This window comes from Phoxinus phoxinus, assembly GCF_949152265.1.
Source record: "Phoxinus phoxinus genome assembly, chromosome: 15".
In the NCBI taxonomy this organism is placed as follows: domain Eukaryota; kingdom Metazoa; phylum Chordata; class Actinopteri; order Cypriniformes; family Leuciscidae; genus Phoxinus; species Phoxinus phoxinus.
This window is the reverse complement of record NC_136890.1, coordinates 28,196,159-28,217,680: the sequence shown is the minus strand read 5'-3', so window position 1 is coordinate 28,217,680 and position 21,522 is coordinate 28,196,159. Positions and strand designations below refer to the sequence as shown.

Sequence of the window (21,522 nt, the reverse complement as noted above, 5' to 3'; positions counted from 1 at the left end):
TCTGTGGTTTACATTTAAAAATTTATGTTTTTAAATTCAGTGTGTTTTCACTGGCTCAGTTTCTGTAAAATTGAACCTTATGGTCAAAATGTTTCTAGCTAAAACAAGCCTTACATACATAAATACAGCAGCTTATCACAAAAATAATTACCCCCCGAGACCCGACAAGACACAAGACCCTAACACAAATGACAAACAGCAGTAAAGGTCTGACAAACTGAACACGAGAACATAAATAAAAAATAATCGGACATTTAATTCTATCTACATTCCTTAAAATTATTTGACTACAAACTGATGTATTTCACACAAGATTTACAAGCTGGTACGTTGGTGAGTGCTTCCACTAGTGTTTCTTGGCTTTCTCTCTCATCTTTTTCTGGTATTCAGCAATCTTTTTGTCAAAATATCCTGGAAGAAAAGGAAAAATAACTTAGTTTTATTATTAAATATTTTATTACCATTCAAGATCATTTTATATTGAAACCATCCTCTTCTCAAGCAAAATCAGCTTTTACGATTAATCATTAAAAGATCTCGATTCAAACACCCACGCAATCTCATTCTTAAAATGGCAGCGATTCGACTGTGTCTGTTAAACATTTGAAAAAATGACACCAGAACATTCAAATCTGTGTTTGCACTGCCGCTGATCCAGAGAATGTACAAGTATGACCCATGTATTGGTATCGTTATTTCTGTGTTACAAATATTCATATTATCACAGAAGTACTGGGATAAACGTTTATAGTTCGGATATAAACACTGATGTCTACGAAATCAATCAATTTAGAGCAAATCACCTTTTGAAAGTAACTTTGCACTTCAAATAATGATTGTATCCATTACATCGTTTCACCAGTAGGTGGCGACAAATGACTATTAAAAAATGTATTTGTCACAGAATCATTCATTCAAGAGATTCGTTCAAAAAGTTTTTACGTGAGAGTCATTGAATCATTCATTTAACCCGTTTTAATTAATAATTCATTCAGATTAATTAAACATTCAAATAGACTGCAGCAATTAGCATTTTGTCAGGACCTCTAGTAAATGACATGTTATTTTGTTTAGTTGTCTGTTCAGAATCGTGGGAGAATCATGATCTCTGTTTGAAATATGGATGTTCAATTTATCCAGAATCGTGCTGCTCTACACGCAGTGTGACAAATATTCCATGTGGCCTCTTAATTAATAGGTCATAATAATTACAAAAGAACTATCAATAACATGTCATGCACGTCAAACTACTAATTTACTGATCACTGCTAATAACAGTAAGCCAAAGGGGTCTCACCTGTGCCGTCCTGAGAGACGGGTCTCTGTTCCATTTCCTGAACGAAGAGGTCAAACATCTGCGTCTGTACGAACTTCTTTACAAACCGCCGCGTGCCCTTGGATTCTATAGCTTTACAGAAATTTGTTCGCTGGAACTCGCCCCGCTTGTCTTTGCCATTCCGCGTGATGTATTTAGCGAAGTGGCCGACGGTCTTGATAAAGAAAGGCAGGAAAGCTTCTGGGACCACTCGGTTCAACTCCTCAAGACCTGAAGTGATGAATGACACAAAGTTTTAAATATTATAAATCAGGACTATCAGTTTTAAATAACCGTGTGAGGAAAAATTGCAATGATTTACATAGTGATAACCATATAGCAACATTCTGGCACGTCTTCCGGCTGTGTGAATATGCAACTACAAGTTTAATCCTTTTGGTGAACGAAATTACTTGAATAAAGATCAGTTTATTTGGCTGAATGAGATTCAAAAATCAAGTTAGTAAAAGGATCCAGTCTTCCCATCACATGATTGAGCACTTGAACGGTCCGCTAGACTACATAGTGTGTATGCGTCAATGTCAATGTCTTATTAGGAGTTCATCCAAATACTTAGCTGGTAAAGTCTTTTCTTCCTTATTGTGATGTATATCAGAGTAAAACAGCTTCTCGAACAAGAAAAAAATGTAGGGTGGGACTTGATTTTTGTCCATCGGGAATTGGGGAATTGATTGGACCATTGAAAGGTTGTGGTTTGCTATTGCTGTGATGTCATGTCATGTGAGTGACAGGTTCACCTGTCCTCACACCAGTAAGAGGGAGGGGAAGTTATTTTGATTAAAGATTATGAAGCCACATGAATGAATAATAATAATAAAGATGTGCACAGATAGATAATTTTATAATAAATAATGCAATATTCCATAAAAATAAGAGTTGTAAATCTTGACTTCATGGTGACGTATGAGCAATGAGAGATAAAAAGCGTGCCCAAGCAAACTCCACGAAATATAAAGTAGGATACAGAAAAGTTGCTTACTTGATTTCTCATTTTTGGCACTGAGGGCCTGCTTGATTTCATCTTTGAGTTTGTGAGGTAATATTGTGTCCTCATCTCCCATCTGTTTTGAGAAACATTTCAAACACAGTCACCCACACTATATTCATCAGTCACTTTTCATGGCAACAAAATAAAAGATGTCCTCTATGATGCACACATGAACTTACACACTTGATAAATGTCTCCGTCCTGCCTTCTGATAGGTCAACAACAAGCAGCTGGGTGAGTAGATGAATTCAGATGTCAGCTTGCAGGGTTTGAAATGTAAATCGCTTGTAATGTTTTACCAGTGTCAGGAGTCTGGTCACTCACCTCAGTTTGGTCAGAGACCTGATCTGTGAAGCGTTTCTGGACACCCAGCAGATATGGTGTGGGTGCCATGATGACGTCAATTAGGATCTCGGGAACGATGGAAATGAGCGTGTGCTGCCAGATGAATGGATGCAGGAGAACAGCAACTGCATGGATGACCTGAGACAATGTCCTGCAGACACATCGTACGGGTTTGATCAATGTTATCCATATAAATCAAAGCAATACCTCAAACTTGTGTGTGTGCACGTATGTTTGTTTTTGTACCCAAGCTCCTCGGCGATGAAGATGATCCTCCGCTCAAGTACAGCAGCAGCAAAGACCTTGAGCACCGCCTCATCGGACAGGCATCTGAACAATGTGCTGAAATCTACATGCTCCAGCCAGGAGTCTGTCGGACGAGTCAAACTGATGATCTAGAGAGAGAGACATGTATACTTCATTAAAGGTAGATGTTTCATTATAAAGAAAGAATGTAGCAGCACTTACTTAAAAGTATACTTTTCAAAAATAAACTTAAGTGAGTGTTTCTTTATAAAGTATTTTTCTTTAACTTGCACCTCCAAATGGTGTGTTTGCTTCAACACTTTAAAGTTTTTGTTTTTATTATAAAAACAGTGTTGAGGGATAACTAAAAGTAGTGATGCTACTAAATTAAGTATTTTTTGTGACGTATCTGACTTGAGGCAGAAAATATGTTTTTGTCACCGTTTTCAATACAGTAATATAAATTGGGTTAGTGTAGTTGTATATAGTGTAAACTGTTCACGCTTGATGTTTTAAGCCTAACTGTCTTTGTGTTGTGTTAAATACAACCTTGATAATTTAAATAAACCATAGTCTAATGTCTGATATGTAAAAATGTAGCTAACTACCTTTACAAATTATGAGTACCCTGAGTTTTTTCAAGTTAGTTTCTTGCCTAGATAGATAGATAGATAGATAGATAGATAGATAGATAGATAGATAGATAGATAGATAGATAGATAGATAGATAGATAGATAGATAGATAGATAGATAGATAGATAGATCACTTGAATGGAATGTTCCGTAGAAAATGCTGGAGGAGAAATTCAAGAAGAACCAAGTCAAGTTTGTACAAGGTATGAGAGCATTGCTGCATGAAACGGCTCATCTTTAACCCTTTCCCCTGAGCTATTACTTCACTTACTTTAATTTCCTGCAGCTTTCACAGAGCAGAGGAGGTGTGTGTTTGTGGATAGCATGTCTCTGCCTGCTTCTCTACTCTTGGAATTAGAGATGTATTACTTTACCCCTCTTTTAATGTACTTCAATTAGCTCTCAATGGTTTATAATTACTGGGAAAAACATGGAAAACCAACTTTTATTCTCTTGCACAATTTTACGCCCTCATTTAATTTCCACTTGGGTGGGAAATGATTGACAAATACCAGTTTTTCAGTCTTTGCTGTTGACTCAACTGCTGTAAATACAGTGGAAATGGAAAGTGTAGCAGCTGCTGGTTTGCCCAACTTCGCCTCGATATGTAATTTCTTGCAAATAAACACATTGGTTGTGCGAGTCATTGTTCAGTCAACGATTTCACTACTAAAAGTGTGGCAAAAAATGGTGTTCATGTACAATAGAGTGCTGCAGTGATTACATATTTTTGTTGACCAACGCTGAAGTTAACCACCCTGGTTTCCTCAACAAAAAAAACAATAGGATTTTTCCATTGGCTTTTGGGATACTGCAAGAAAAAAAGGTCTGTCACTAACCAACGCTTCTGATTCTTGCACATTTTATTCATTGTGATAATCTTCACAAATGAATTTTAAAGCATAAATACAATCGGAAGAAGTCAAAAGTTAAAAGTAGGCTATAAACTAACTACACCACGGTCACGTGACTTCAACGCCATCACTCAGCTTCCGCCGACTCTTTCAGTCTTAGTTTAAAAACATTTTCCCTGAAAATGTTCGAGTTATAACAGTTTGCAAGAGCACGATTATAAACACGTAACAACAAGGCTGTAAAAGTGAATGAGTTTTCCTGTTCGGCTGATGACGTTTAATGTCCCTGACAGCCTCTGTAGTCCCATTTAGACACTTGTAACTAGCAACTGCCTTTTTCAAGACACGTAAAAGCTTTTTAAAAAAACATAAGGGGGTATTACTGATGTATTTTATATAATAGAATAAACCGTGAAAATATCTTGAGCTTGTGTTCACCACAGACCGTATTTCAAGCATTTAACCAAAACCCCCCAAAAAGTTTTTGTATTTTATTAGAATAAAAAAATAACAGGGATGAATATACGCAAGGATGCCTCTCTATCCAGCTATTTTTCTATGCAAGAACATCCCATAGGAAACATGCAGGATGGGCATGACTATATAGGGTTTCTTAAGACTTAAGACTACTTTCCTAAGTAGCCAGACAAATTGTAGTTTTATCTCTAGTTCTTACCTCTGTGCCTCTCTCTGGAATAAAGCTTTTGATATTAACAGTGTGTCCAGGGGCAGGAAAAGCCGCCTCCCTCAGGCTCTGCATAAATGGGTAAATCATCGCCATGGAGATCTTTCTGCGTTGCTCCACCTCATCAAAAATCTAAAAAAATAAGCAGACAGATTAGACAATGCCAGGGAATGCAGGATTCAAGAAAAAGACAAAAAATCTATTTTCACTGAGAGAAATCAGTGTTCATAGATTTTTTTTCTTTTTTTTTTGAAATACATTAAACTAATTAAAAGTGACAGTAAAGAAATGTATAATGTTACAAAATACACAAAAACATTACGCAGCGCAGCGGCTTTCAACTGATAATAATAAGAAAAAATATATTTTTACATTTATTGAGCACAAAAATCGTAGTAGAATGATTTCTGAAGGATCATGTGACACTGAAGACTGGAGTAATGATGCTGAAAATTCAGCTTCGCCATCGCAGGAATTAATTACATTTTAAAAAATATATTGAAATAGAAAACTATTATCAATTGTGATAATATTTCACAATATATTTTGATAAAATATATAAATAACACCATATATTTCTCAAACACCCAAATTGTGAATGTCCATTTCTTTAAGATCACATTAGCTTGTCTTTGATGTTTGTCTTGAACAAACAAACAAACTCATTTCCAGTCAAGAGAGAGCATTCACCCCGAAAAAAGTACCTGCACAAAGTTCAACTTTAAACAAACAAAACATTCTCCGTCAACTGAAGCGTTAAGCTCAATGGACAGCTCAACACGTTAGACAACCCATTTTCAGACTCTGAATTAATACGTAGTCAGAACAACAAATGGCACATTTCTAAAATACAGATCAAATCAATGAAGTACAAAGACATTTACATTGACTGTGCAGTAAATGATGCTGTTTTACCTTGGAAAAGAGTCCAAAGCAGGCTACATTACTGATGATACAGTAGGCCTCAGGCAGGCGAGCACCCTTCCCATAAGGCTAAACAAGAAAAGACCAACAACAAGAAAAGTGAGCACACACTTAAACTGCATATGACATTTCTTGACCTTATTTGTACGTCTTCTCATGCATTACAAAAAAAGGAAAATGGTGATTTCCCAGTTGCTATGTTGCTAGAGTGATGTGGGTGTTTGTTAGCGGCTTGTCATGCCGGTTTAACACTTACAGGGTTACACAGGATGAACAGGGTTAGGGTGGGATTTGTTCAAATCATTAACTGGAAGTATGAGTAAGAATAAGAGAAAGTATTATAAATAAGACCAGTCAACATTTACCAGCAGCCTCCTACAGTATCCATTCTTCCTCGACCCATCAACATCTGTAAGCACGAAAGAGAATGTTTCACTGGGAAATAGAGAAAAAGAGAGAAAATGAAAGATGCAGTTTCTGCCTCCACAGGGCATGCTGGGAGAAATAATGTGAGTGGTCACAGTACCTGGGATATTCTGTTAGGGGCGCCCAGTTTACACCTTCTGGAAAGCAAAAGAGTGTGAGCGCCTTTAACGTCTTCTCCTCCGCCTCCCTCTGGCATCGCACCATTCCATCCTTCTGTGCTCATTACAAAGTGAAAAACACTAAATTAATATGCATCAGGGACAGAAAATGCAAGGATTTCCCATGTCTACATGATCATCTCTTTCATTACTTCATATAGATCTGATTAATATCAGAACGACAATGAATGAGCTATTTAAACATTATTTTCACACATTTCTGCCCTGAAGTTGTCATTAAATCTGAATATATATATATATATATATATATATTATTTATTGTATTGTCTAATGGCAGTGTCTACTACACTATAATTTTTCACTATAATATATATATATATAAAAAAAATTTTTTTTAAAGAGCTAGCCCTATATTAAATAATGAAGTGTGTGTGTGTATATATATATACATATATATAATAAAAATAGATACATGGTCTTTTTTTTTATTAAAAGTCCCATAATAAAATTGTACCTGCTTATATTGTGCTGGGTTTTACACATTCATTTTTCCCTATATATTTTTTACCTTCATAAGAACTAGACCCATATTAAATAATACAATTATATATATATAATAAATAATAATAAAATAATTTTAGGAGGAGACAGAAGCAACGCGCACAGAACGGAAAGGTCTTGAATGAAGTATGTCATTACAATAAACGACCCTGAGCGCTTGTGGTGTGTACCGCACTGTTGATTTGACGCACTGCTCATTTTAACCTGTAGAATCTGTAAAATGCCGCAATTATGTCCGGATGGAACCAAGCCGGAACAAAATCAATGGAAAAGCAGCGCGGTGGTATGAAAAAACACACGTGAACAGACCCTAATAACCCAGCTAACACGTACAGTATATGTTCTAAGAATAGTTTGCTAACATTCCCATTAGGTTATGAAATATTATTTCTGAAAACATTTAAAATGTCCCGTTATTGTTTTTGTTATGCGAACGTTAAGAAAATATTACATTTTATCATTTTGCAAACATGTTATATTTGAATGTTCTGAACATTCAGAAACATTTAAAAAACATTAGACAACAGTCCAACTGAAACGTTTGAAACAAAAATGCCCCATGACCAATGTATAAATAATTTTATGTGCTAACGTTTTGAGAACATTATTAATGACCACATAACTTTGAAGGAACGTTCTATTAATGTTACTGGAAGAATGTTTGATCATAACTTTGCGAAAACCCTGCCAGAACGTTAACCAAAGTTCTGGGAACATTCCCTGTTAGCTGGGAATGTGGATCGTGATCTGTTGTAACATTCCTCATTTGTATGTCACTTTTGATTTAAATCTTACATAAAACAATAAATGTATCGAATTGTTATTGAATGGAAATAGTTGCTACTACAATGCTGTGAAAGTACTGAAGAGTAAGAAAGCTCAGAAATGCACTGATAACTAATCACGGTTGCTTTATTCACGTTTTTAGCCTGAGGGGTTAGTTTACACAGCTGAAGTGTAAATTGTTCTTTCAGGCATTATATACATGTGTCTGCATGCAGAGCACTCGGTTTGTCTGTGTCACCTTAGGGAACTGATAGATGATCTGTGGCTCATATATCCCATCTATGGTCTTCTTAGGCTTAACCACCACCAGATATTCAAAGAAGAATTGCCCGCTAGCGTAGCGCTGCTCCTTTGCCTTTTCTTCCACGGGAGAGAGCTCTGCAGGTAGATCTGGTTCCTTACTAGTTCCTGCGAAAACAAACGTACGTCAGCTTCAGGTGATGTATTTACTGAGGCTGTTTTCATGTCAACGCAGAGAAAATACTACAAAAACCAACTGTTTATAAGTGTCCGATTTCTGAACGATCTCAAAAATGCGGCTCTTCAGAAACAGCACTTGAAACGCTGAGCCAAACAAATTAAGAGATGAGAAAGAAGGAGCTCTTCTGTGAATTTCCTCAACATTTCCTTTTGAGCCTGCTTTTTGGCAGCCTCCCCCAACAGAGAGCAAACAAAGCTGACAGGAATACCTTAGGAGTCCACTAAGTCAGAAAGTCTTGTTGCAGCTTGACTTGCCTCACCATAGAAACCCCCAATGTGCCTTTCTATACACAACAGAACAATAACTGCAGCTCGTAATTGAAAAGACAAGAAGTGCACTAAGGAACAGATGCAAATTGTGTGCTCTGACTGACTTTGTGAACTTCCTTGTGACTTCATAAATGAATTTCAAATGAACAACACATTGCAAGCAAATCAAGTCAAAACCAGTTCGAAAGACCTTAATTCTTAGGCATTTTGGCCCTACTTACACTATACGAGACCGGAGAATGAGTCATGGTGAAATGTTTTGACAAGGTTAACTACTTTTATATGCAATATAAAGCAAATGTCCACAGCTAAAGATAACAACGTTTGTTGTGCATTAATTAAAACTGCTTTTTGGCACTTAAAACATAGGCCTACATAGTGTAAGATTCAACAGAATTTATAAAGATATGTGTTTGTAAAGATTATAAAGCAATACTTAAATAACATTTCCTCACTGTCTTTGTTGGCTTTCCCACGGAAAGACGTAAATAAGGTACTGAACCTCTTCATGGCTCCCATGTCTTGTTGATCTTCACCTGGAAGAAAGACACCTGAGAAACGACAGTACAAAACACAACAATTAATCAATTGCAAACACACAAAATTGTTCAGGAAAGTTCAGATAAGTTCCCAGAAATGCATAACCACATTTGCTTATTCACTTTTTTAGCCAAAGATGTTAGTTTTCACAGCTCCAGGGTAAATTGTAATTTCAACAAATGTAATTTATTCTTTCCCACATTACTCTTTTTAGAAGTTCTTCACCAGATATCACAAAAAAAATTGAAATAGTCTTGCTAAACCTGTTAACACATGCAAAACATCAATGTCCCTGATACAATATTGTGACAGCAACTATTCAACTATTCAACCATTAAACCTAACTGACAAAACTATCACGTTTTGCGAACTAACACAACATTGTACATCCATAGATAGATAGATAGATAGATAGATAGATAGATAGATAGATAGATAGATAGATAGATAGATAGATAGATAGATAGATAGATAGAAATCAAGAGAAAAATATTAAAGCAAGAGAAAAATAGGATAAAATAGGCTATAGAAAAAGGTGGCAACCTTTTTTCGGTCCATTAAGTGGATTAAAAGAACATAATTTAAACAATTCTCACCATTTTCATTATACAGAATCACTAAAGCATATTGTGAGGAACTTACTCCGGTGTTTACGCAAGTTTGCCTTCGTTCCTCTTCTTTTGACATTAATTCCGTTCATTTTCGAATCTGTTTACGTAAATATTTATGTCGTGGTCTCACGGCAGTCTTTCCCACGGACGGTGCAAGAACACGGTAACGTCAGCTACTACTGAGTGAGTGAGAGGCACGCAGCCTGCATGTATCCTTGCTGCTGATTCGTGAATTGTGAATCAATTGTCTTTTTAAAAAACGGATGTTCATTCGAACCTATTCGCAAAGCGTTCGTGAATCACTCGACTGTAGAAAGAACCACAAACAAGCCTAATTTTACGTAATCGAAAACATAGTGATAATTAGCTTAATTTAAACAAAAATTAAGGGAAAGGGGGAAGAATACCGCGCGGGGATGTATACAGAACAATCAAACTAAAGTGTGAATCATTTTAACTGATTTATTGAACTGAACTGTTCGAACGAACCGATTCAGTGAACTGAAGTCAATGGACTGAACTTTAGTGGGAGTTGCTTCTTTTCTCTGCTCTTAATAGGTTCATTATACAGTTCTTTAAAGTGTATACATGTGCAGTGTTTTTTCTCAGACGTTGCCCATGAAACTGTGGCTTATAAACATATAGCTACTGACTATAGCCTACATTCAGCATTATTTTCTTTGTCCTTATGAAAAATATATTTTATATCAATATATTTTATGTCAAGGATTATTTTAACATTTAACTGCAGGTACTTTTGGGCGACATTGGTGTGACATAATGACAGCGGTCATCATTTAAATGACATTGCTGCCTTCTTGCCCATGTGTCTCTTGTAAAACAGATTTTCCTTTCAGTGAGTCTTTTACCTGGTTAAATAAAGGTGAACTAAGTTAATAATAGGCTACTAGGTTGTCTTATCTGATGGCTTCATTTAGATTGATACTTTGGTATAGTAATCCACAAGAACATTCTTAGAGTGAACTTAGAACATCCATGTTTTTCCATCCCCTCAATATCTACTTAGGAGTTGTAGACTAATTGTATGTACTAGCCTATATATATATTGACCACAAGTGCTTATTAAGAGCCTTAATGAACATCAGTTCTGAAAACAGATTTATTGCCCATTTCAAAAGCAGACAGATCCCTTTTCTACTCCAAACTGTCAAGATGAAACAAATGCATTGGCATGAAAGTCAAACAACTTCAAAAGGTGAAAGTCTTACCTTTGTTGGTCTCAAGTCCTCCATCTGAGAAACTTCGTCTCTTATCTATTTCGACACCTTCTTCTTCAGACCTTTCTGTAGGCCAAGACAGACAGCTGAACTGTGTGCTAGTGTCTAAAAGTGTGCTAATTCATCTGTACGCTTCTCTTTTAGTGGCAGTCTGTTTACAAAGCAAAAACCATTTGGCTAGGTAAAGAAAGGTGTGTAAACTGAGCGACTCACGGTCACGTCGATCACTTCTGAAAGAAGAAAACAATCTCCTCCTGAAAGGATTTTCCCCTTCATCTAGTAGTCAAAGGAACAAATGAAAAGATCAGAAATCTTTTCTTGACCTTGCAATGCGAGAATATTTGGAGCACCTTATACTGCTCATATCATACATGTTAATAAAAAAAATGAAGAATATGATTTATTTAAATTGATTTAAATTCATGCTTACTCTTAGAACGCACAGAGGAGAACATCCATTTCCTGGAAGATGTCATTGTGACGCCTACAAAAATAAAACATGTACACACTTAGTCGCATCAAGTTCCTTCCTCACTACAGCGCAATATTATTCTCAGTTATTTATTATCTCTGCCTTATGTTAATGTCATTGTTCCTTAAATGTGAGAAACTTCCATTGTATTTTCCCAAGGACTAAGGTCACAGTCCTTTGCGTCCTTCAGTAAATATTAACTTGACAACTCTTCGTCAGTAAGAAGTCAAAACACACCCTTTAATGCAGGTGTGCAGAGATCACATGATTAACTTCATACCTGCTCCATCAATATATTCCATATTCCTATTTTATGAAAAGCTCAACACAAATACATCATGAACGCACCAGTTGTAGAGGAGAAAGCTTAACAAAATGAAATGACATGTAAGTTTGAACTGCTTTTGCTTATACTGCAACACTTTCACACTTAGACCACAGGAAGTATCAGACTTGTGGTGGGTGGTGGCTTTCTATGCATGCTATGAGCCACTTGCACTTGTTAAAACAATCTGAATAAGAGTAGTTTTATATTAATTGTTTGTACACCAATGTAATGTATCAGAAAAAATCAGTAAAAACCTACATTGGGGGAAATACATCAATAAAACCCTATTAAATTGTTAATTGTCAGTGAAAATAATTGTACATTTAATCAGGCAATGAATAAGTTTACTGAAATACTCATAATTACTTTTTTACTTATATGCATTCAACCAGAGGTGGACAGTAACAAAGTACATTTACTTGAGTACTGTCTTTAAGTAGCCTACACTTTTTGAGATCTGTAGCCGACTTTACTTGAGTATTATTTTTTCTGGAAACTTTTTACTTTAACTTCACTACATTTGAAAGACAAATATCGTACTTTTTACTCCACTACATTTCTGTCAAGGTCCTTGAGTTGAAAGTAGTAGCGTCAGTCAGGGGATGATTTTGGTTGCAGGGGACATGGGTTGCATTTTGGTCGGAAACTAAAGTCGGGTGGACGTCAGAACCCGACTGATGTTGGTTTCAACACGATTTTCATTTTCAACATTGACAAAATGTTGTCATTGTTTTGGAGCACACTAGCTATAGATAACAGTAAGGCCGACATATTCTAAAGGCCAAAAAACTTTTCATGGAGACTATTTGGGCTCTATTTGAGGGAACAGCCATTTGGGTGTCCAAAACCATTGTGGACGTTGAGTGCACTTATTCAATCCCACTACTGAACTGTGTTCTAGAAATAAATATGATAATGATATTGATAATAAAAATTATTTTGATATGAGGGTAGGGCAATTTCAGACACAACCAATATCTGATTAACGTGAATGTTATTTCTAGTCTTCTCGACTAGATGTCATCCTTTTTTTTTTTACCTTTACCTTGTAGGATGTTACAACATGCAGCTCCCTGTCAATTGATCAAAAGGGACAGTAAAAACAAAGTAATGTAATAAAATACTTATTTTTCAAACTAATGCTGTTTATTTGAACTTTCATTAAAGAATTCTGAAAAAAGAAAATATATCACATTTCACCATATCAGCATAGAATGATTTCTGAAGGATCATGTGACACTGAAAACTGGAGAAATTATAGAAATTATATATTTTTGTTCAAATTAATCTAAACTTTTGAACAGTGGTGTATAATTGATCATTATCATAAATATTATTAATATTGTTAATAAAAATATACAGTCACAAAACTGCCTGAAACATTGTCACTTCAATAATTTGAATGTTGATAATTTTATTGACTTATTCATAAATAGTTAATTCGCTTTGTATAAAGTTCTGTCCTGGTAAATCTCGTGTTTATTCCCAAAAAGAATCCCCATCCTCTCCCATACATTTATTGCCATGTTTTCGTGTAAGACGTGGTCGTTAGTATACTCCGGGTCTTTTTATAGCTTACTGTATTCCCCACAGGATGACCTCAGGTCAGCAGTAGGTCTTCCTGTTGCCCCAATGACTCCGTCTCAGCAGTTATGTGGGAATATTTTGAGGATGCACTTCATGACTTTTATATGTTGCGGTTGTTCAAACTTAATGAAGATTTGGACTTTAGATTGATCTTATTTCAGATTCAGACAGTGGCATCGCTGTTGTTGGGTGCCAGTGTAGTTCAGAAATGTTCCTCTATTCATCTTTTTGTCCAAGATCTCCTATTATAATAGCACTTTGTCAAATCTCTTTTGGCCTAATAATGATGGACAAGAAGTCATAGAATCCTGGTTTTCTGTGCTTTATGGCTCAGAACTGAATAGACAGGGGTTGTGCTGATTGCTGGGAAAGGGGTCCTATTCTCTTCCTTGATTACTCCTTCAAACATCAATCAATCATTCACTCATCCACTCTCTCATTATTCAAAATGAAAGGCCATTCATCACGTAAAGAATGTGGTGGGACAGTATAGATGACATCTGAACTTTTCACACTACACAGCTGTTTTTATCCCAGAGCTCTCCCCCAGCTAACAGGGAACGTTCTCAGAACTTTGGCAAGGATCTCTCAAAGTTATGAACAAACATTCTTCCAGTTACGTTAAAGTTTGTTCACAGTTATCTGGTCTTTAATAACTTTCTCAAAACGTTAGCACAAAAACGCTACTCATATGTTCATGGAAACGTTTTTCTGAAACATTTTAGTTGGACGTTCGTCTAACGTTTTTTAAATGTTACTTGTTACAGATGGTTTCAGAGAACATTCATATATGAACGTTATAACGTTTTCATAAATGAATAGCAAAACATTCAAGAAGATATTTTTGTTAGCTGGTCAACATTTATCAAAAAACAGTTGTTTTTTTCTTTATCAACATAAAAATCTCATTGCACCGCAATAATAATAAGATCTGACCTCAGATCAAGCTGACCCAACATTCATATCATCTTGTGAAGGTAATGTTTACTCAAGAATACTGTAGCTCTGAGGAATGCAATTCTCGTTTAAAGAAGACTTGGCAAACAGATGTTCCTGCATGTCTCATACACCTAAAAAACACACTCTCTCTGACCCTAAAAAACACTTACTGGAATAACATTCATTAGAAGCACCTTGCAGGTGGCAATGCTTTTCAGGAGTAGTTTGAACTTTTAGAAGTTAAAGTGATTGTTCATCGAAGGCAATTACTGCTTAAGTATTCGTGTGGGATTAGAAGTAAAACAGGGCACACGTCATATAGACTGATTTATGGTTATGTTTTGGACAGTTGGATTTGTGATCATTTGTATTTTATGATAGCCTGGGAATTATGGAAAATGTGTGACGGCTGGTCAATAGAGGGCGCTAGGGCGCATAAACCATTTTTTTTACACACACAAAATCATAATAATAATTATTATTATAAATGATAGGCTATACATTGATATTTCTATCATGGTATGATTCATTTATGAAATTCATCAGTGCAGAATATGATTTCCCCATGTTATTTCTGCCTGTCTGCATTCCTCAATGATTTCAGCCAGTCTTGGATAGAGAAATCGCCCACAGACTAACATGTTCTCGATATGACAAAAATAAGACTTGTGTAAGGGTTATTGGATAAAGCAAATCAGTGTCACTTGTAATGTTTTGATGGATGACAATTGTAATCAAGGTAAATAATGATTAAAGTGACATACAGGAGACGTTTAGGCACACGTGAGTCCGTTATTATTAATGTGTAACAAATCGTGTAACGTTAATATGTACCCTTCCTGCGTGGTGATAGCTACTTATACGAGCACATTTCAGTATGGTCGCATATCTGGTGAATGTTTTATAATGGATATTCACTGAAGAAGCGTATAGACTATTGGAGGGTAAGTGGTGTTTATGTACCAAACAATCCACGAACACTCAACTCTGACAGAGAAACTGTTTCACTGATGACAGTTTTTCGACACATTCATAATGTTTTTCATTTGTGTTTTGGTGTGTTTAATAATTCTGAACGGATCCGTATAGGCTACTATCTATTTGCAGTCTGGTCAAGGATGGTATCTGGTAGCATCTCCATGTGGTCCGGTTTGGTATTGTAGTCACTTGTACTGTAGCTCCAAACAAATGTACGTTAACGTTTATTTTCCTTCACAGTTTCTTGTTTAATTATTAAAATTAAAACGTTTTATTTTGTTTTATTTATATCGGAAAAAAGCTTGCAGAAAAAATTGGGTGAAGATAATCCTAAAATCCTCTTAATCCTGCTTTCTGAACATGCGCAGAACACCACAGAGTTAGAATACCAGTGCAATTTCTATAGACGGTGGGCCGAGGGTCCGTATCTGCTTTACTTTTCGAAATGGATGATCCCCATGGAGGGAGAACCTGAATTTTTAAAGTTGGGACGGTTGTTTTATTCTCAACGTTATGAAAAGTGTTGCCACTCCCATTTATTGCACATTTTCCCCCGAAATGATAAAATGTCCCCGTAAATATGCAGGCAAACGCGGTTGCCTACTATATCAGTCAAACCAATAGCGCGGCAAGATACTGACATATGATTTTTATTAACCAATCACGTGTAGTTTATTTAGAACAGCTGTTACACGGATTCAGCTGTCAGACACGAACTGCGGCGGCAGCACATTGACCATCGCCAAGGACATTCTGTGTGATTGTAAGTACATTTAATTAGAATATAATATCTATATAAAATGTTTGTTGTGTACACTGTTTTGTTCAAACGTATGTAAGCGTCTCGTTAGTGTCGTTTTAAGTAGGGTAACGTAGACTAACCATGTTCCGTACAACAACGATGTTCCGTACAGATGAACTTTTACCGCCGATCGCTGAATAAATAACATTTATGCTTTTCTTAGTATTACAGTCTTTATTAAATGAATATAATGTTATCACAAATTGTTAAATATATTACCTTTTTGTTTATTCAATGCTTTGAAATGGGGAATTTAAACGATTGCGCGGGCGATGACTGCATGTTTGTCGCCACTCTCAGGTGACTGTCAGCACAGGCGCTGTTTGCCTATATCATCCTGCGTGCAGTGATGGTGTTTATATTCTTAAAGGGTCAATTAAATTAATGTTAACGTAACTTGTTACATTAATTGAATATTTTAACTATCTAACAAACTAAACATTAACTCAATTGACAGTGTTATTTCGTTGCCAACTTTTCATAAAAAGTAGCTTATGTTATTATTAACTTTAATGGTAAATGGACTGCATTTATATAGCGCTTTCACAGACCCAATGGCCACCAAAGCGCTTCACATTGCCTCACATTCACCCATTCACTCACTCATTCATACACCGACGGCGGTGTCAGCCATGCAAGGCGCCATCCAGCTCGTTGGGAGCAGCTGGGGTTAGGTGTCTTGCTCATGGACACCTCGACACTTGGTCAGGTGGAACCGGGGATTGAACCACCAATCTTTCGGTTTGTAGACAACCTACATGAACCACTGCCGCCCCAGTTTAAACATTAAATTAACTTTCAGCAACGGAGGAGTGGTCGCTGGCGTGCAGTGAAAGGCGGAAAGTGTACGGAACATGGTTAGCCCACTTTATTTTTAACTGGCTAACTAGTAACCAGTGTTGGGGAAAGTTACTTTTAAAAGTAATGCATTACAATATTGCGTTACTCCCTTAAAAAGTAATTAATTGCATTTCTTAGTTACTTTTTTAGAAAAGTAATGCGTTACGTTACTTTTGCGTTACTTTTTCAATAAATTGAGATGAAATGCATAATTTATATTTTATTTAAAATATTTAGTTATTGGAGGTTTGCATAGTATTCTGATTCTGCATTTCACTGATTTTATTTGAGGAATATTGAATAATTTTTTGTGCAAGATGAGTAAATGCTCATATTTAGTCTAGAACTACAATAAACATCATGTTCACACACACACACACACACGCCTCTGCACTTTGATTTGTCTCAACATGAGGACAGGAGAGCTGTCAGTCAATAAATGGGAAAACAAAGTATCTTGCGTTACTTATTTGAAAAAGTAACTCAGATATTTTGTCGTAAATTTTAAAAGTAATGCGTTACTTTACTTGTTACTTGAAAAAGTAATCTGATTACGTAACTCAAGTTACTTGTAATGCATTTCCCCCAACACTGCTAGTAACAGTAGCTAGCATCATGCAATTACATATTTGATTTGGTGTAAAGACAGTCAATATTCTAACCGGAGAGCTAAGAGCTCAAGTTAGAGCTGCGTGCAATAGAAATAAGATTAAGTATAACTGTTAAAGAAAATGGGCTATCAAACAGAGCAGAGTCATGCAGATGTACTTCTGCAGGAGTAGCCAACACACAAACACGCACACACCACTCTCCACATACATGCATGCACACATGTGCCCTAGTCATCTTCAAGTGACTTATTGTCAAAATTTACACACTGACAGAGGTTTGTACATGGCAGCTCATGCAGTTTACATGTGCATCTACCCTTAACACAATTTGTTTTGTTTTTTTACACGAGCAGTGCACAAGTTCCAGTATGGCCTCTGGAGCTGGCGGAAGTGTCATCCAGTCCACTCCGTAGAAATCTCCTACCATCTTCCAGCCATGATTTACAGGAGGAGGAATGTCTGGATCACTGTATATATCTATATTATTTGTGTTACTCTTATACTTTTACTACACTGCACGTGTGTGTGTGTGTGTGTATATATATATATATATATATATATATATATATATATATATATATATATATATATATATATATATATATATATATATATATATATATATATATATACACACACACACACACACATACATACACACACACACGCACACCGGGTATGTGTCACATTTCTGTGTATACAAATCTTAAATGTATATCTTATAAGGCTACTGCTAAAACATTGCATATTTATATTACTGTAAACCATACTACTGTCTATACTGCACTGTGTGTCTATACAATATAATACCAACCTTTCTTTGCAGTTTCTTCAACTAAAACTGCCTCTCTTCTCTTTTGTGCGTGTTTTATCTTCGTGATATTTGTGAAATGGCTGTAGCACTCCCTGGCCTGTGGTAGCCAGTGTTAGCTGGTTTGACTAACTGGTTTGTAGGTTCCTGGCTTTGCAATTTGTATGCCTGTACTGCCTCTTTGCCGATTTAATGAATTTCTCCCAACTTATGTCTGTGAAGGGAATGGTGGGTCTATTATCCTCAAATACATGCATGCAGCACTTCATGTTTTGACATTTCTTTCCAATAAACATGAAAAAGCGGGAAAAGGGAGAATTGTCTGGCTCATTTTTATGACGTGTTTTCCAAGCAATACCATATATCAAATGTGTGAAATCAGAACGGTGTATTTATTAAAGATTACAAAGAACTGACAGGACATATTGCCACCTTGGAATTATAAGGTTCTATCTGCATTCTGATTGGTTTTGCGATTTTGAGCTTTAAAGTTTTTGCATTCCATTCGACTGTGTAGAAAGAACCTTTTTTTTTTCTAAATAAAAAGTTCAAAATGTACACAACTTAAAAAAACATCACATAATGTAAAGAAGTGGTCACAGAATAAGAATATGTGAATAACTTAATTTTTACAAAAATGTCAGACAGAACCTTATAATTCCAAGGGGACGATTTTATGACAAAAGATGGTTACATAAAATAAAAACGGTAAGAATAGACAACGTTCCCCCTACATTCACATTTTGTGTCAAACTGGATATGTAGCATAAGTATAGTTAACAAGTTAAATTTTTCCTGGGCGCGAAACGCGCTAGTTTGTTGACAACCGCGTCATCAACACCGACAGTTTTCCACGCACGCTATTGGATGAAGGCAACAAATACGTCATGAAGGTCGGACCCCACACGTAGCTGCTTGCTCTATTCGCCGGGAAAATAATTTGGAGAAAGTTACCGATATTATAGTTATGTGCAAAGTATGTGAGTGGCAACAATTTTTATTTGCTTTGTTGAAAAGCGTAGCGGTTACTTATAAAAAACTGGGTTATCCATCACCACAGATCGTCCGAAAACACGAAATCTCCCCTCGGCCCACCGTCTACTAGGCCTGTTTACAAAACAGACTAGTCGGCTAGACAGGTACGATTTAGGTCCGACTAAATAATTGCTTTAGTCCGACTGATATCGTGCTTTTAAAGTCCATGTAAATGCACATACTCAGCACAGAACTAGAAACCATGACACAAACTGAATTGGAATTTGAGAAGTGCTTTAGATTGACTGGAGTGCAACGGTATAGACAAGCATCGACACGTGTGCGGTACACACCCCTACCTTAAAGCAGGCTATTATTTTATGATACTTTCTCCTTTCTGTACAGGAGGGCTGCTGTTGTTCAGCACGCCAATGACAAAGCAGGTACAAGTTGGCGCTGTGTGTAAAGATCCTGCTTGTAACAGGACATAATTCTTACATTACACCCCAGTCATAAAATGACCAGGGCAGTTGATTCTTTTACAATAACCTCTATTGCCTTTTAGGTCTAGAAGAGGGACTGACTATCATTTTTAAGACCAATTCCCTAAACATTAAAAACAAATGTTGCCCCAACCTCTAGAGGGCAATATAAGTACTATAAAGTCACTGTATTTTTTTTTCTTCTTTTCCATAGTTTTGAGTACTGTAAAGTAACAACCCTTCGTATATGGATATGATAACAAGAATATTGTTGAAAAATGTTCCAGAGCTTCCAGTACATCAATGCTAAAATCTTAAAGGGACAGTTCACCCAAAAATAAAAATCTGTCATTACTCACCCTGCATGAAGTTCTTTTTTCTGTTGAACATACAGAAAGATATTATGAAGAATGTGGGTAATCAAACAGTCGGTCCCCTAATAGTATGGGGGGGGGGGAATGGTAAAATACTATAGATATCAATGGGGACCAGAGACTGTCTGGTTACCCACATTCTTCAAAATATCTTCTATTGTGTTCAGCACAAGAAAAAAATCATACAGATTTAGAACAACTTGAGGGTGGGTGAATAAATAATTACAGAAATGTCATTTTTGGATGAACTATCCCTTTAAGAGGAAGTTGTTGAATTTGAGCTGTTCTCACCATTGGAAATTCAAAAAAGCTTATGGTACAAGTAAAACTCAGTTTTAAAGCTTTTTATATGCATATATATAGGCTATTGTAATGTTTTAATAAATCCGTTGCATCAGTCACTTTGTTTGTTTGACTTTACTAGTTCTTCCTGTAAGTCAGGAAACTCAAGACTGTTTCTCCAGAAATGCAACATAGGCAAATATTTAATTTTGCATGTGACATTTTCATAAATTGCCTTTTTGTGCAGATAAAAACTTGTTCAGAGTTTTAAGAGCACACACACACGTCAACATTTGAAGTGGATCAAAACCTTTCATCAAAGTCATACATGAATTTTGAACAATACCCGTTCTTGTCTTAGGTCTTTTGATGAACTTTTTTGATCCACTTTAAATGTTGACTACTGTATATATATGAACACTTACTGCCTCTACATTTTTTTGGTATTTCAATAGAGGTTAGCTATGCATTTCCTTAATGTTTCCTGTTTATTCATTTCAAAGACATCTTCCTAACTTACAATTGCTTTCATGCTGTGAACTGACGGCTAACAGGTGTTTCTACGAAATAGAAGCAAGCATCATCAAAGGATATCGCGCTCATGTGGCTTGTAGGACAGAAACACAATGTGCTCAAGGTGACTTACCTTGCAAACTCGCTCCTGTGCCTCCGACGATTTGTAGCTTGAGAAGGTTGAAAATCCTCGGTTTGATTTGATTCAATATTTACCACATCACCTCAGTGTGTTAGCAAACAGGTCCACAGAAAAATACGTTTCATGCAGTTCTACCTGCTGAACCAGTTTCTTCTATTTCTATTTTTTTCTTCTATTTACTTTTTCTCGACCCACCTGGAGTCGTCTCAATACCAGCCTTTGTCCTCTCTCAGTTACTATACAACTGCATTGCATGCGTGTTTGCTTTGGTGTACGAGTCTTGAATCACTTTGCCGCTTCTGCTTTCATTTAGAGGAAGTGTTCTTCCAACAGAAGAACCGAA

At 36.2% G+C, this 21,522-nt stretch overlaps 1 protein-coding gene across 6 annotated transcripts; it reads right to left on the bottom strand.

Annotated features, from left to right (window-relative positions):
- Positions 1–236: 236 nt before the first annotated feature.
- On the bottom strand, positions 237–21,507 carry dennd2da (DENN/MADD domain containing 2Da). Of its 6 annotated transcripts, none has more exons than XR_013800421.1 (16): positions 21,171–21,480; positions 11,474–11,527; positions 11,257–11,319; positions 11,035–11,109; positions 9,110–9,205; positions 8,143–8,312; positions 6,539–6,651; positions 6,378–6,447; positions 6,004–6,081; positions 5,080–5,220; positions 2,916–3,064; positions 2,649–2,820; positions 2,504–2,554; positions 2,316–2,397; positions 1,298–2,073; positions 237–411 (listed from the first exon to the last, which is right to left on the bottom strand). XR_013800421.1 is itself a non-coding variant. In XM_079637155.1 (16 exons), exons 2-16 carry the CDS (start codon positions 11,517–11,519, stop codon positions 347–349), a joined length of 1,620 nt encoding a protein of 539 aa, XP_079493281.1. In that variant the 5' UTR covers positions 11,520–11,527; positions 21,171–21,507; the 3' UTR covers positions 237–346. The 6 variants fall into 6 exon arrangements, 3 of the variants coding, with proteins under 3 accessions (XP_079493281.1, XP_079493280.1, XP_079493282.1); XR_013800422.1 differs by lacking the exon at positions 21,171–21,480 and adding an exon at positions 20,228–20,249; XM_079637155.1 differs by having other exon boundaries at positions 1,298–1,546; positions 21,171–21,507.
- Between the last annotated feature and the right edge of the window lie 15 nt (positions 21,508–21,522).